This window comes from Canis aureus, chromosome 20, assembly GCF_053574225.1.
Source record: "Canis aureus isolate CA01 chromosome 20, VMU_Caureus_v.1.0, whole genome shotgun sequence".
NCBI lineage: Eukaryota > Metazoa > Chordata > Mammalia > Carnivora > Canidae > Canis > Canis aureus.
Genome location: NC_135630.1, coordinates 25,051,555 through 25,065,415, shown reverse-complemented (window position 1 = coordinate 25,065,415; position 13,861 = coordinate 25,051,555). Strand labels below are relative to the sequence as shown.

General features: G+C 37.0%; 1 protein-coding gene and 1 long non-coding RNA gene across 10 annotated transcripts in view; one reads left to right on the top strand and one right to left on the bottom strand.

Annotated features, from left to right (window-relative positions):
- The window catches only part of PRDM5 (PR/SET domain 5), a 206,392-nt gene that overhangs the window by 18,248 nt on the left and 174,283 nt on the right, over window positions 1-13,861 (bottom strand). Inside the window, exon 16 of one of the 9 annotated variants that reach the window (XM_077861175.1) lies at window positions 7,550-7,677. The exons of the other annotated variants lie outside the window; for them this stretch is intronic. Coding sequence (XP_077717301.1) covers window positions 7,550-7,677 — 128 coding nt within the window. The remainder of the gene's footprint in view (window positions 1-7,549; window positions 7,678-13,861) is intronic. 9 annotated transcript variants of the gene reach the window in all.
- LOC144291582 (uncharacterized) overlaps window positions 1,779-13,861 on the top strand; it is a 29,427-nt gene continuing 17,344 nt past the window's right edge. The window contains exon 1 of the long non-coding RNA XR_013358904.1: window positions 1,779-1,906. This is a non-coding gene — a long non-coding RNA (uncharacterized LOC144291582). The remainder of the gene's footprint in view (window positions 1,907-13,861) is intronic.

Below are 13,861 nucleotides of genomic sequence, written 5' to 3'. Positions count from 1 at the left end.
GTGTTTCTATGTGTGTGTTGGCAGGAAAAATGGGGTTTCAATTTTTCCTGCCAACAGGAATTGAATTCCAATTCATTGAATTTCCAATTCAATAAGTTTGAGAATTATAGTTGTAAAAGGGACTCATTTAATGGAAGTAGTTCTCTCTTTGCCTGGATGTAAAAGGGACTCATTTAGTGAAGTAGTTTTCTCTTTGCCTGGACTTTTTATCAAGAACCATTTGAAGCTGAGGATTCCGTGGGGTTTTACCCTAAGATTATCAGTTCACATAGGGCTCTACAATCACACTTCTATGTCAGTCTAGAAAGAAAGGTCCTCTGAGTCCTTTAGGCTATAGCAAAGTACAGTAAGAAGCCATGTTTGCCTTTCATGTCTGTCCATCTCTCTTATCCCTAAATCTTAAACAATATACAATTTTCTTGAAGATATTGCAAGGAAGGATATAATTTCTGACAGATTTGGTCACAATGCCATATAGTGCTCCTTGAAAAGAACTTTAATGTACACCCTTGAAAAGATTTCAGGTTTTTTTAAAGATAATATTTATTTATTTAGAGAAAGAATGCACATGCATGAGTGAGTGGGGGGAGGGATAGAGGAAGGGGGAGAGAGAATCCCAAGCAGATTCTTCACTGAGCATGGAACCCTGAGATCACTACCTGAGCTGAAATCAAGAGTCGGATGCCTAACTGACTGAGCCACCCAGGCATCCCTGAAAAGACTCCAATTTATAGTGAATGGCACCAAAGCATGTGTTAGAGAAAATTCCTGTTCCAGTAAACAGTTTGTATACTGGAAACAAAGCCAGAAGATCACAGGTCACTCATCTCAAATTTAAGAAAACCAAATTAATTGAAATAGGAAGAAAAAAAGTATATTTTATTTTTCAGAAAATAAAAACAAAACAAAATTGCATCCTTCTTTACTAATTTCTTTCCAATTACTCTTAGTGTGCCATGTGAAAGAAATTCCACCTCTCACATGGTGAGCATAGTTGGGCCCAGAGAATAAGCTGAGTGGTACAAAGACACTTACACTTGTTCCTCCTCTCCTTTTCTCTAAAAATCATGAAACAAAACAAAACAAAACAAAACAAAACAAAACAAAACAAAAAAACTATGCTGTCTCTAGAGCATTCCTAAGTATTCTCAGCCCTAACTTCCCAGTCCAGAAGAACCCATGCTTGTGTGCAAGGAAGGAAGAGAACTTCAATTTCTAATCTTTGCTGCCCACCCTTATCATAAGGTTCACTGAGGATGACAGCAGTTAGGCAACTGTACAGGAGTTGATACAACAAGAGGCCACATGCCACAGAAAGCTAAGGAAGTCTGAGTTCTTATTGGCAGGTTAGGCAGCAGAGGTAAGGCTGGGTTATCTGCTACCTTCCCAAGTATACAGTGGAAAATAATTTGCAGGATGGTGTGGCTGAAGTGTTTAAGCAAGTTTGGACATTGTTGGACTTCCAAAGGTCCCATCACTCCTTCCCCACGAAGAACTCATACAGTATCATCATTATAACATTAATCCTCCACTACTTCTCTTCCTTTTTATCTTTTACTCCATTACAAAATCTTTAATATGGGCACAAAATCTGATGCAATAAAATATCATGGAAATTGTAACACCGTTTCAGAGTGGAATATGTAGTATAAATTACACATTTTAACTCATTAGCTGGATTTAACCAGAGACAAAATGATTAGGTCCTTGATTAATTCTGTTTCTGAATGATTACACAGTTTAACTGACAAATACCTTGTCCTTTGTCATCATAACTGGGGAATCATTACTAAATGGAGGCAATCTATTTGTCAGTTAAACTGTAATCTGTCAAAAAGTAGAATTAATCAGTAGTCTAATCAGCTCGCCTTTAATCAAAAAGCATTTGGCAGAATTCATTCAGAAGGTAGGATTTATAGAGCTCTATACCCTGTACCTTGTTATATAGCTACTAAAAAGTCCTATTTTTGTGTTGTTAATGCCCATCTGTATTTTAAAAAAGCTTCAAATGTTATATTTTTTCCAACATCAACTGAATTAAATCTCAAAATCGTTTTAGAAACAAAGTTATATTTTTAATAAATCCTGGAGGGATCTTGATGTTGAAGTTCTTTAAAATAGATATTTTTTGGAGCTTTCCTCTTACTTTAGCTAAAGGATTGCTTGCCAGGATGGAAAGAAGCATGACCTCCATTATACAGATTACCAAAACCAAGGATGGATCATGGGTAGATTATCTGCATGTCACCAGTAGATATTGTGAATATTACTTCTGGTTATTTTTATGTTAGGCCCAATTAAGTAAAAAACAGAAAATATAACAAATGAGCTTTTCTCCTTGTAGTCAGAAGTCAAGGTAAATAGTATAAGGAAGTCATAGAATGCTGGCATTTGTGACAGTGGTAGCCTGAGTCCAATAAAATTGAGAAATAAGAATCAGTAAGCAATTAAAACAAGCTGACTAGTGAGTATGGTGAGGACTAGCAGAGCCTGTGGTATTTTGAACATGTATAAACACAGTTGGCTTATGATAGGGCTCAATCTATAAGCCAAACACTGGCTTTCTGGTTGTTACATAGTATGTGGATATATTTGATGGACAAACTTTTCCTTTATTTGTCTTGCTCAAAGCTATAACAAGGCCAGAGTGTCCATGCTGTTAATGAAATAACTTACATGTGAGCAACTTGAACATCAAATACAATTTGAGAGAAGAAGCTCACTGAAGAGGAATCAGATATGGAAAGAAGTCTCTTTGTCACTCTTTCTCACACACACACACACGTATGTTAGGATATAAAGTTATCATTGGTTGCAAATTAATTTCGTTTGATTAACTTTTCTAGACTAAATATTTCTAGTTATTAAGATTTCCCCACTAGAGTTCAGAAAAATGATGACTTTTGCCAGATGATCATTCCCTACTTCTAAATTTAAAAGAAAATCTTAAAAACCTCATGAAGCAGAGATTTGGTGTGAATTTCTTAAATATGAAATTTCTAAATAAACAGAAATTTTATAAATTTCTAGTTCCCCATTTTCTCAGCAGCTGTAGCAACAGTTAACTTTCTCCTGTTGGGCACATGGCAAACTCTGGGAGAGGGGAAACAGAAAACTTGTGACTAATACAAAAGCATCACATTTTTGTAGCATTTGGGGCAAAGTCATTTAACTGTTCTACTCTTCCATCTACAAAATGTCTCACTCATTTCCAAGGTAGAATGTAGAGACTCTCATATAAGGGAAGGCCATGTTCAAACAGCCTTAGACTTTTGTCAGCCTGCACTCTGGTAAGACCCATTTGTCAAATCTTCCTTAGGCAAGGCACAGCCTGAGCCCTCCACTGTGGTCTAGAGCAGAGTTTCTCAACCTCAGTACTACTGAAATCTAGGGCCAGATAATGCTTTGTTTTGGGGAGCTGTCCTGTGTACCCACTAGATGTCAGTAGCACATATGTCTCCCCTCCAAGTCTATTTCCACTGCATCCTGCAGTGGCCCTGACACTGACCCGAGGTCATCCTTGACACATGCTCTTCAGGGTGGCAGAAACTGTGAAGTCCATGCTGATATTTCCAGATTTTTCCATTTTACTAGAAGCCAGCTAATTCTCTTCATAAGACTGGTTTTGTAACCAAAAGATGACTACCCAATTCCATAAAATAACCAATTTGCAATAGAGTCACAGGTGAAATTTAGAGGGGGCTTTTCGAGTGTGGCCACACAGGCTGCTATTACACACAGCTGAGGGGACAGATCTATGGCCCACAGCACAGCATGCCATATATCTAACAGCAACTCTTAATGGCCCCGTTTCTGAAAGCTCATGTGCCACCAGCTGCACACAATCAAAATGCACTGAGTTTCCCTCTAACGAGCAGCCTTGCCTAGAAAACTTCTTTTACAGATGTTTATAGCTTTTGTGACTTTTTATTCACCATCTTATTTTTATAGCTGGTGTGATCTTTCAACATATGACAAAACAAACCCATGTCCTAGTAAACAATGCACCTAAAAATTATAAGTCTTTGCGAAGCTTACAGAAAGCTAGGAGAATATTTAGAGCAGGTTTCTACATAACACATCCATAATTGGTTTTGCATTGTAGCTAATGGAAAACACACTTTCTATAAACTAGGAGAATGATTGCACAATTCACATATAGAAAACTAAAAATAAGCACAGTAAATAGAATATAATTCTTATATTAAAGTGTATACAAACTTTAAATAGAAACAAGAAGGCACTTAGCTCCCTTTTAATCCACTCTTGAGGCCTACAGAATAATGCATACGAGTTAAATGGCTAGAACAAAGCTCTAGCACTTGCAGAGAGATGATAGAAGAGCTAGTCTGGCATAAAGCAAGCAAAGAATCGTCCAAACTAGCTCGAAAACCTCGTTTCCCTGGGGCTACCCTGGTGACTCGGACTGGTCATCTGGAATAATGAGGCAAACTGACATAACTACATTTCTCTCTGCTTCTCTCCCAGTCTCCAGCCTATGGACTGCAGCACTGCCTGCATGTCTGAATCACCCAGGGATCTTTTTTAAAAAACACTGATGCCTGGGCTCCATTCCTAGAGAGCCTGATTTAGCTGGTCTGAGTGTGGCCAGGCACGGACCCTTTTTAAAGCTCCCGAGGTGCTCCTAATGTGCAACTAGAAGCTAGAACTTATAATCTGATCCCCCATCCTCTCAAGTAATAACTGTACTACTACTAATAAATACAACACAGCAACGATAACTTCTATTTCTCCTCCCCTTCCTCTGATGCTCTCCTACCAAGGCACTATTGTGTATGTTAATAGAATGTCTACTTCATGTTGGCCGATAAAGTGCTAGGAACTGTTAAGGATTTTTTTTTTTACATTTAATTGTTAAGCAATACTGTATATTTGGCACAGTTATTCTCACTTGCAGATGATGCAGTATTAGTTTTAAAATATGACTGAGGTTACACTGTAGGGTAGCCAAGGCTAAACTCAAAACATGGCATGCTTCCTTCAGGGCCAGTGTCTGTCTGTAGTGACCTCCTTGTGTGTGGCTTCCTACACATCAAACTCTTTCCTTGAAGAGGAGGCTACCTAGCCCAGCTGAGAGAGAGAATCTTGATGAGGCTAAGCTGCTTGCACGTGGGAATCACCTGGGAATGCAACGAAAAATCTTGATGCCTGTGACTCACCCCCCAGAGAGTGTGATTTCATTGCTTAGGGGGTGTGGCCTGAGCTTTGGCACTTTTAAAGGACCAGAGGCAATCCTAATATGGACACACGTTTGGGAACTGTTGGGCTACATCAATGATGGCAATTACATTTCCTTTTCAGTTATGGGTTCAGATTGGAGCATGTCCCATGGCTGTGGTTATGGTGCAAAGAAAGTAAGTCTATGGGGATTCTGGGAAAGACTTCTCCTGCCTGCTGAGGCTGACCATGTATGGGCTTGATGCCTAGGCTACTGCAGCCACGTGGTAGCATGTGAGGGGCTGGCTGAGGACAGCAGAAAAGATGAGAGGAATCCGAGCCACTGAAGATCTTGTAGCGCCAACCACGAGATGGCCCTACTTCTGAATTCTTGTTATGTGACTTATAATCTTTATCATTTAAGACCCTTTCAATGGGGCTTTTGGTTACTTAGGGATGAAAGTATTCAGTCTCTATCTTCCCAATCATCACACCATATTCCAACGGCCCTATGCTAATGACAGAGAAACCTCTTGCTCAGATTGAAGCACAATGCTACAACAATGATCAGAAACTCAAAGTCAGCGGCTAGCTATTAAAAAATGACAATGTAAAACCTGGCCTAAGAGCCTCAGTCCTAAAAATGGGGGAGAGTGTTCTTTTGGACAGCAGTGTTTTTCTTATACACATGAAAAAAGTTAGAAAGGAGCTGAAGATATATTTGCTGATAAGAATTCTGAGAACAATGTGAGATTTTTGCATTGTAAGGAATGTTCTTTGTAATCCTTGAAAGAAAAACAATGCTGGTTAAGTGAAAGAGTGTTATTATTTAAATTATTTAAAGGGAAACGATTTATTTCCCTGCATAATGACTAATTATTTAGATATTTTTTCTCAAAAATCCTACAAAAGAAGACTAATCATATGAACAGGAAAATTTTATAATAAGGAGAAAGTTATTCTCACCAATTTTCAAAATTATAAATCAAACTCTGAAATATAAAAGTAAATTAGAACAAAAATATGAGAAAATATAAGGGAAAGAAGTAGAAGGGAATAGAAGAGAAATAAATATAAAAATATAAAGGACATATAGAAAAGATAAATGTATGTATGTATCTAATATTTATACCTACACGTTTTGATAAATATATATATAATGTCCAAAAATTCTGAGTTTCTTATAATAATCAGAAGTGAAGCCAATCATAAAAACAAACTGTTAGAGCTGTGAGAGCATAGGATGCTAATGTGACTACCTTATTCTTTTGTTACATATTGTCTTAAACATTTTTGTCGTATCCTAAAAATTTGCTAATGAAAATCAATGTAGTTTAAAACAGCCTCATTTTTTTTTTTTTTGCACGTTCTAGGTTGCTTCATTTAACTATGGGATATTTCTGAAAAATTTGGTCCCAAGACCCAATAATGTACGACCAAAAGAAAACTGAGAAAGAAAAATATTACCTACTTCCTTTAAAAAGCCAGTATTTTCTATATTTGGACTAGTACTTTAAGCCTACCTACCAGTTAGTTTAAATGTTTCTAGTTCTACTTACAAGTGATCTGACAACAATCAAGATAATCCCCATGATTAGATGATGGTGTAATTGAGGGTAAATTCATCAGCAAAAGTGTCCATTGTGTAGGAACTGTAGGGGACAAAGTTTTGAGACATGGTCCTTATCCTCAAGAAGAGGCTGAAAGATTTGAAAAAAGGGCAGACAGAGTAGATGGAGTTGAGGTTTACTTGTCCATAAACCTTCAGTTTCTATGGCTACATAATTTGAAATATAATATGCAGCAAATACCAAATATCCCTGTCAATTGAGGGGCCATAATATAGTGGTACAGGCTACAAAGAATAATGTAAGGTGAGAACACAAAATAGTCACAGACTCTCACTTTTAAGAAGCAGATGCAATTAGTCCACAGAGAATTGATTTAATTCAACTTGCCTACTTCCAAAAATAACAAGCATGGTTTCTGACATATGTGATGGTGGCAAGTGTAATCCATCTTTGAATGAAACTACAAAGTTTATTCAGAGGTCTGTAGGAGAAAGGAATTATGTAAATGCAAAGTCCTAGAAAAGGGATATCTAATTCTAAAGGAATAACATACTTATCCCATTACACAACTTTGAAAATAATAAGAACACAGCAGAAAGGTGCTATCACACATGCAACTAATTCGCCCATGGCCAACGGAGCATTCATTTCAGCCAAGTTCATGTCAACAGGTGAAACACAACCATCAAGGCACAGGGAGAAGTCAGAGGAAATCATATCATCAATATAAATTACATCTCTGAATCAACACACTCCACAGATGGCAGCGAGCTAGTAGCATAAACCTGCCCTCTTCAAACCTCAAAAATGTTGAATAAAACAGCCTGTCTATTTGCACAGGTGAGGAGCCCATGGTTGTCCTGGCAAAGATCTTGCTAGATTTGAATGTGCTCAAGTCATACAATGTTTTGACAAAAAGTCCGTCAGCCTAAAAGGTTAGGAAGAGAGAAAGAGAGAGAAATAAATTAATTAATTAAGGAAAGAAAGGGAGAAAGAAAAAGAGAGAAAGGGGAAGAAAGAATGAACAAACGAGAATTACTGTAATAAATGGGAACATTTTTGTTTTCCTAATTTAAATATCATAATATTTTTAACCCAAAGGCAACTGCAGAACATTATTTTTATTCATAAAATGCGTGTCTTGACTCTTTCCCCTTTTCATCTGAATGGTTTTGTTCTGGAGGTAAATTTGAGCTCAATCTTCTTTCACAAATGGCTGAGTTCTTTATGAAAACTTTTTGTAATCTCCGGTGGTACAACACAGACTTTGCAGGCTGATATATACTTCCTACCTTCTACCAAATACCATTCCTACCCCCAAAACAAAATGACCTATCGTCATCAATGGTAACCAGTACAAATCAGATTTTGCCTTTTTTTTTTTTTTCCAATATATAATGGTGATCTCACTGGCTAGCTTCTGATTGTTTAGGATTCAGTATATTCCTTGAGAAAAGACTTCTCATTAATTTATCTTAAGAACTCTTGGGGCAGCCCCGGTGGCTCAGTGGTTTAGCGCCACCTTCAGCCCAGGGTGTGATCCTGGAGACCCAGAATCGAGTCCTGTGTCAGGCTCCCTGCATGGAGCCTGCTTCTCCCTCTGCCTGTGTCTCTGCCTCTCTCTCTCTCTCTGTGTCTCTCATGAGTAAATAAATAAAATCTTAAAAAAAAAAGAAAAAAGAACTCTGACTAGTATAACCAATTGTCCCCATTTACCTAGGACTAGTCCAGTTTCAGCCCTGAATGCCCCACATCTCAGGAAATCTCCTCAGTGTGAAGAGCAAAGAGCAAGATGATGCCATGTCAGCACCACCTGAAATTAGGAATTAAGGCCCGTTTTAAGGTCCCATTTATATATCATCTAGGGACTATAGGCATCATCCCTGTAGATTCACTCAGCTACCACTTGATAGGACAATATACTAAGCAGGAAAGATTCTGTAACACAAGGCCTGCCTACACTCTTCCTTGTGAGAGAGCAAATAAATACAAACAGTAAATTTCAGAGTTACTCAGAAATCACCCAACTCATTCTCTCTTAGAACATATTAGGTAAAAAGAAAAAACTTTGAATTGAGACAATTTCCTTGTTTTCACTACATTCCAAGACACAGAAAGCCTAATAAAATTGCAGATCTCAATTCTGAACCATTCCTTTTCGTACCTGTGTGATGATCTTATGTGACGTCTTACTCTGTATATTTGTTCCTTTATTTGGATACAACTGTCCCTTCAAAGTATGCGAACATGGAAGAAAAGAATTGTCACTATGATCTCTTAAATCAAAATTTTGTTCTCTTTTTATACTTGCAGTGGCAATAGTTTTTTTTTTTTTTTTTTTTTAAGACTTATTTATTTATCCATGTGTGACACACAGAGAGAGAGGCAGAGATTAGGCAGAGGGAGAAGCAGGCTCCCTGCAGGGAGCCCAAGTGGCACTTGAACCCGGATCCCAGGATCACGCCCTGAGCCGAAGATAGATGCTCAACCGCTGAGTCACCCAGGCATTCCAATACTTTTTCTACTAGTAGCTAGATACCCTTTACATCAAATCAATGTAAATCATACATTTGGTGGAAGATTCAGTTAACACGATTTTCATTATGCACACAAAGGAACCAAGCCACAAAGAGGCCCAAGTGCTCAGAGGGAGGTCAGTGAGGGCACTTCTTTTCTATCAAATTAAGTACAGAACCAATTTCCAAAGACCTCTCTCCAAAGAGAGAAAAGAAACAGACACTGAGCATACCAGTCACAGCACTGGCAATAGCTCTTAACAGGACAGATGTTGGAGAACTAACTCATGTCCTGCCAATGAGGAAATATAAACAGAATTTAATATTTTAAAAATTCACGATTTAGCCATTGAGTCATATATTACTTGGTGATAAACTGTCCCGCATGTTAAAGACTATATTGCAGATGAATGTCATTTTTTGGGCAATGACTTGGTATGCTGCTTACATGTCTAAAAACACATGTTGGTTTTTGTTCCTTCACTTCTGTTGCCTCTACAAGCCAAATATATAAAATATATAAAATACATATATAAAAATATATATAAATACAATATATATATAAATAATAGATCTAAAGGGGACATATACATCACATTCCAGCAAAATGTTGCTTTTAATTTGTACTGGAAGAGTGAACCAAATATCTTCACTCACTGAATAGGAGTAGTAGCTGAAATAGCCACATACATAAGAAAGGTGTATGTGTGTATATGTGTGTGTGTGTATAAAATATGGTATAGTTGTGTAAAGATAGGTGAATACGATGTACGTGATAATGACAAAAGTTTGAGTTAAATAGACTTAATTCAAATTAATTCAATGTAATGCACATTGAGACTAGTCATAGGAAAACCACTAGGATTGTCCCCAGTGATGTTTTGAGTTTTGGCCCTGGGATCCAGCCTGTACCGGGCATGAACACTCTGGGATGTTTGAGACCTGGAATAAGTCCAGGCCTTAGGGCTGGGTGGCTACCCAGTCAGGGAACCACAAGGGGAGTCCTAAAGCTCAAGGAGGCTTTCAAGTGTCTGTTACTTTTTGGTAAGGCAGAAAGCACTATACACTCTGGAAAGATCACTGAAGAACCTTAGACCATCTGTTTTCTGCCGTAAGAATCAGTCCTTGGATGAGTGGCTTCTGTCACTCACAACTTTAGTCAACCACTAACCCTCTGAAGGGCTTCGGGCCCGATTACCAACCTCCAGGCTCTCTTGCCCATTCCTTCCACCTCATGATTTCTGAATGCCAAATCTCAAATTAGTAATCTGTCCTATGCATCTGATACAATCTACCATCAAGGCCACAAACATTCAGCATCATCAAAATCATTGTAAAGTGGACTTTAACGAGGCAAAAGAAAAGCTTTAGAAAAACAATACCTCTGAGAGGTCTTACAAGTACAGATAAATAACATTTCATGACAAAAATTCACTGAAAAATTGCTCTCAGTTTGGCTCCTATTATTTCTATCTACATGCTTAAACATATATTCATATAGGGAACAAGGCTGAAAAAAGTAATATCTATTAGTATTTTATTTACATATTTATAAAATTACAAATGTCTTTATGTTCATATATTTATAAAATTATAAGTATTACACATACAGTTATATTTATTTTATATATATTTGTTACATATAAATTATATATTATATAATTATATACTTATATCATATATTCTGATTCTGACTCCATGCAATGATTATTTCAGAGAACACTTAATTATACTAGTAGTATCCAAATATTCATAAAATGACTAATTGTGTTATTCTTTAAGTGATTTCTGTTTTTGTGTTGTAAGCACATGACATCATAGAATTTTCTATACTCATTTCTTTTGTAGGATCTTTTATCTTTCAAGTTTGCAGCAAAGAACACCCGGCCCACTTGCATATTCTGCCTTAAGTGGCATTAGAGTCGTGGTACTTTTTCCTTTTTAGAGAGAGTGTATGTGTGGAGGGGCAGAGGGCAGAGAGAGAAGAGGGAATCTTAAGAGGGCTCCAAGCCCAGCGCGGAGCCCAATGACGGGTTCCATCTCATGACCCTGAGATCATGACCTGAGCTGAAACCAAGAGTTGGACGTTGAACCAACTGAGCCACTCAGATGCTCCCATGGTATTAATTTTTTGATATTCATACTTAAATACTCTCTGGAAAGAACTGAAGTCATAAGAAAGGATAATATCCACATTACAGATTTCCTAAAATGAGTAGACTAACCAAATAGAAAATATTCACAACAAATATAATTTCACTGGAAAATATCCAAATCTGTGACCCCAAAAAAGATAATTAACAATTGAGAACTGAAGTTGAGATGAGAACTGAAGGAAAAATGGGATTTTACAAACAGTCCATTTAAATATTCCTCAGGAAGTGTGGCTAAAGCCTGCCTAGCAGCTATGACTCTAGCACCCCAGAAGGAGGCGATTTCTTCTCTACTGAATCATGACTGATACAGAGTATAATGATTTAGTGTCAATCATAAAGAGAAGAAAAGAGATAGCCAGAGCCTGAATGTTTCTCAGGGAAAGCAGATTTTTACCCCAATGTAATTATGGTTTGGGTCAGATTGTAATGATACACATATGTATATACATATATGTATATGTATAGGGAGCCATTAACTGCCTCATAGATTATAGTGGAAAATAAAGAAATCAAAGAGTAACACCTCTTTTATGGAGAAAAAGGGTACATCCATAACTATAACTTAAGCTGAAACCAAAATAAATGACCTCTCTCCTAAAGGCCCTTGCTTCTGCCATGAATTTAAGAATAAATTTCAGTCTATTATCTAGAATTACTGAAATCAAAACATTTAAAAAATATTCCCAACCTCCTTAAGATGAAGTATGGCTGAGAGGCCCAATCGGTCTCTCAAAACCATAATACACTCAACCTGACCACTGGCCTTGATATCAACGTTATCCTGTGTCCTCCTGGGAGTCAATCCTGGCCTAGATGTATATTCCTGGAAGAATATATCTAATATAGCCTAAAATAGTATACCTAAAATAAATCTTCAAAGATCTGAAAGGTTCCTACATTGAAAACGCTGTTTTAATGTCCAATGATGCAGAGAAACTGCCAATGAGACATTCAGGTAAAATGTGAGGAGTAAATCTGCCTACACTGAAATCGCACTTATTAAAATGGATTACAAGGAACATGAAACATCCCTTCCTGATGGCTTTCAAAATATTAACAGTATTTTATTGAAAATAGCTTAAAAAGTGCAAGTAAAGGGAAAATGCCTGTAGAGGTCGTGCTGGTACTGTGGAATAGTTTTGGATGAGGCAGGTCTTTGTGACAGTCATCTTGGAGCATTCTCCAGCAGGACACTTCACAGCATGGACCCTGGGGACCCTGCAATGGGGAAGGAGGAGAGGGCAGCAGTGGACTTAAATGGAACCGAAGAGCAAGTTTTTGAACTGAATGAGAATTCGGCACCAGTGTTCTTGGAGTATTTGTAGAAGGTGGGTAGGTAGGTAGGTAATCCTTTAAAACATTTTGATAACATATCTATTTAGTAATAAGGAATAAAGACTATAGTGAAAAAAAGTATCTAATTTCCAATCTTTTTTTTTTTTTTTTAATTTCCAATCTTTATGGTGCCCTCTAGTCATGGGACTGGACAAGTTACTTAACCTCTCTAAACCTTACTTCCCCCATTAGTAACATGAGGTTTTATACCTGGGTCATAAGATCTTGCTTATTGTCATCCTTGGCTCATAATAAAAATTCAATAAGAGTATTTTATATATTATATTAACCAGCTTTCTGGTTATTTTCTAATAGGCACATATGTATTTTCTAATAGGCACATAAATAATGTAATTCAAAACTGAAAAAGGCACACAAATTATGAAGAACTGGGGTTATTTTATGTAGAAAGGAAGTTATGCATGAACCTCAATAAGCATTGTTCTTGCAATTCATTAATGGAATCTTCATATAAATAGATTGTCCTTTATTTCAAGACTCCTATGATACTTTAGTAATTAAAGTACCTGAATAGACTGCAAGATGAATATAAAATTCTGTTCCAGAGAGAAAATAGTATAGAAAATGTATTACTTTTCTAAGAATAATGGTCCCATCTCTTTTAAAAATTAATTGTATATTGCCTATCTCAAAACAAAGAAAAATTCTCTTTCACATGGATGTACTTTCCTTTAAATCCTGAAATATATTATTAAAGTCTAAAGATAATATAGTGGTAGCGAAGCAGCAATCATCACTTGGCTGAAATGCTAAATATTTATAGAGTTTTATTTGAGCTAAATCTGCAAACTGCTGTACATATACTCTTTGTTGATACAGCATGTTATTTCAGAGTAGACATCTCTGAAATAACCACATTATTATCGCAAAGGGAGCTGCCCAAGCTAGGGAGATGAAGTAGTTCTCTGATACCACTCTGATCCAGCCATTACAGGAACAAGTTTAACTAGATAGAGTAACCCTAAGACAATATGTCAGGTTTCCACTGAGGATGCCACAGGGAATGAAGAGACAGTTGTGCCCTATATTTTGTTCTAACAGTAGTAATAGGAATAACTACAGCCTTAGCAATCGAGTTATAATT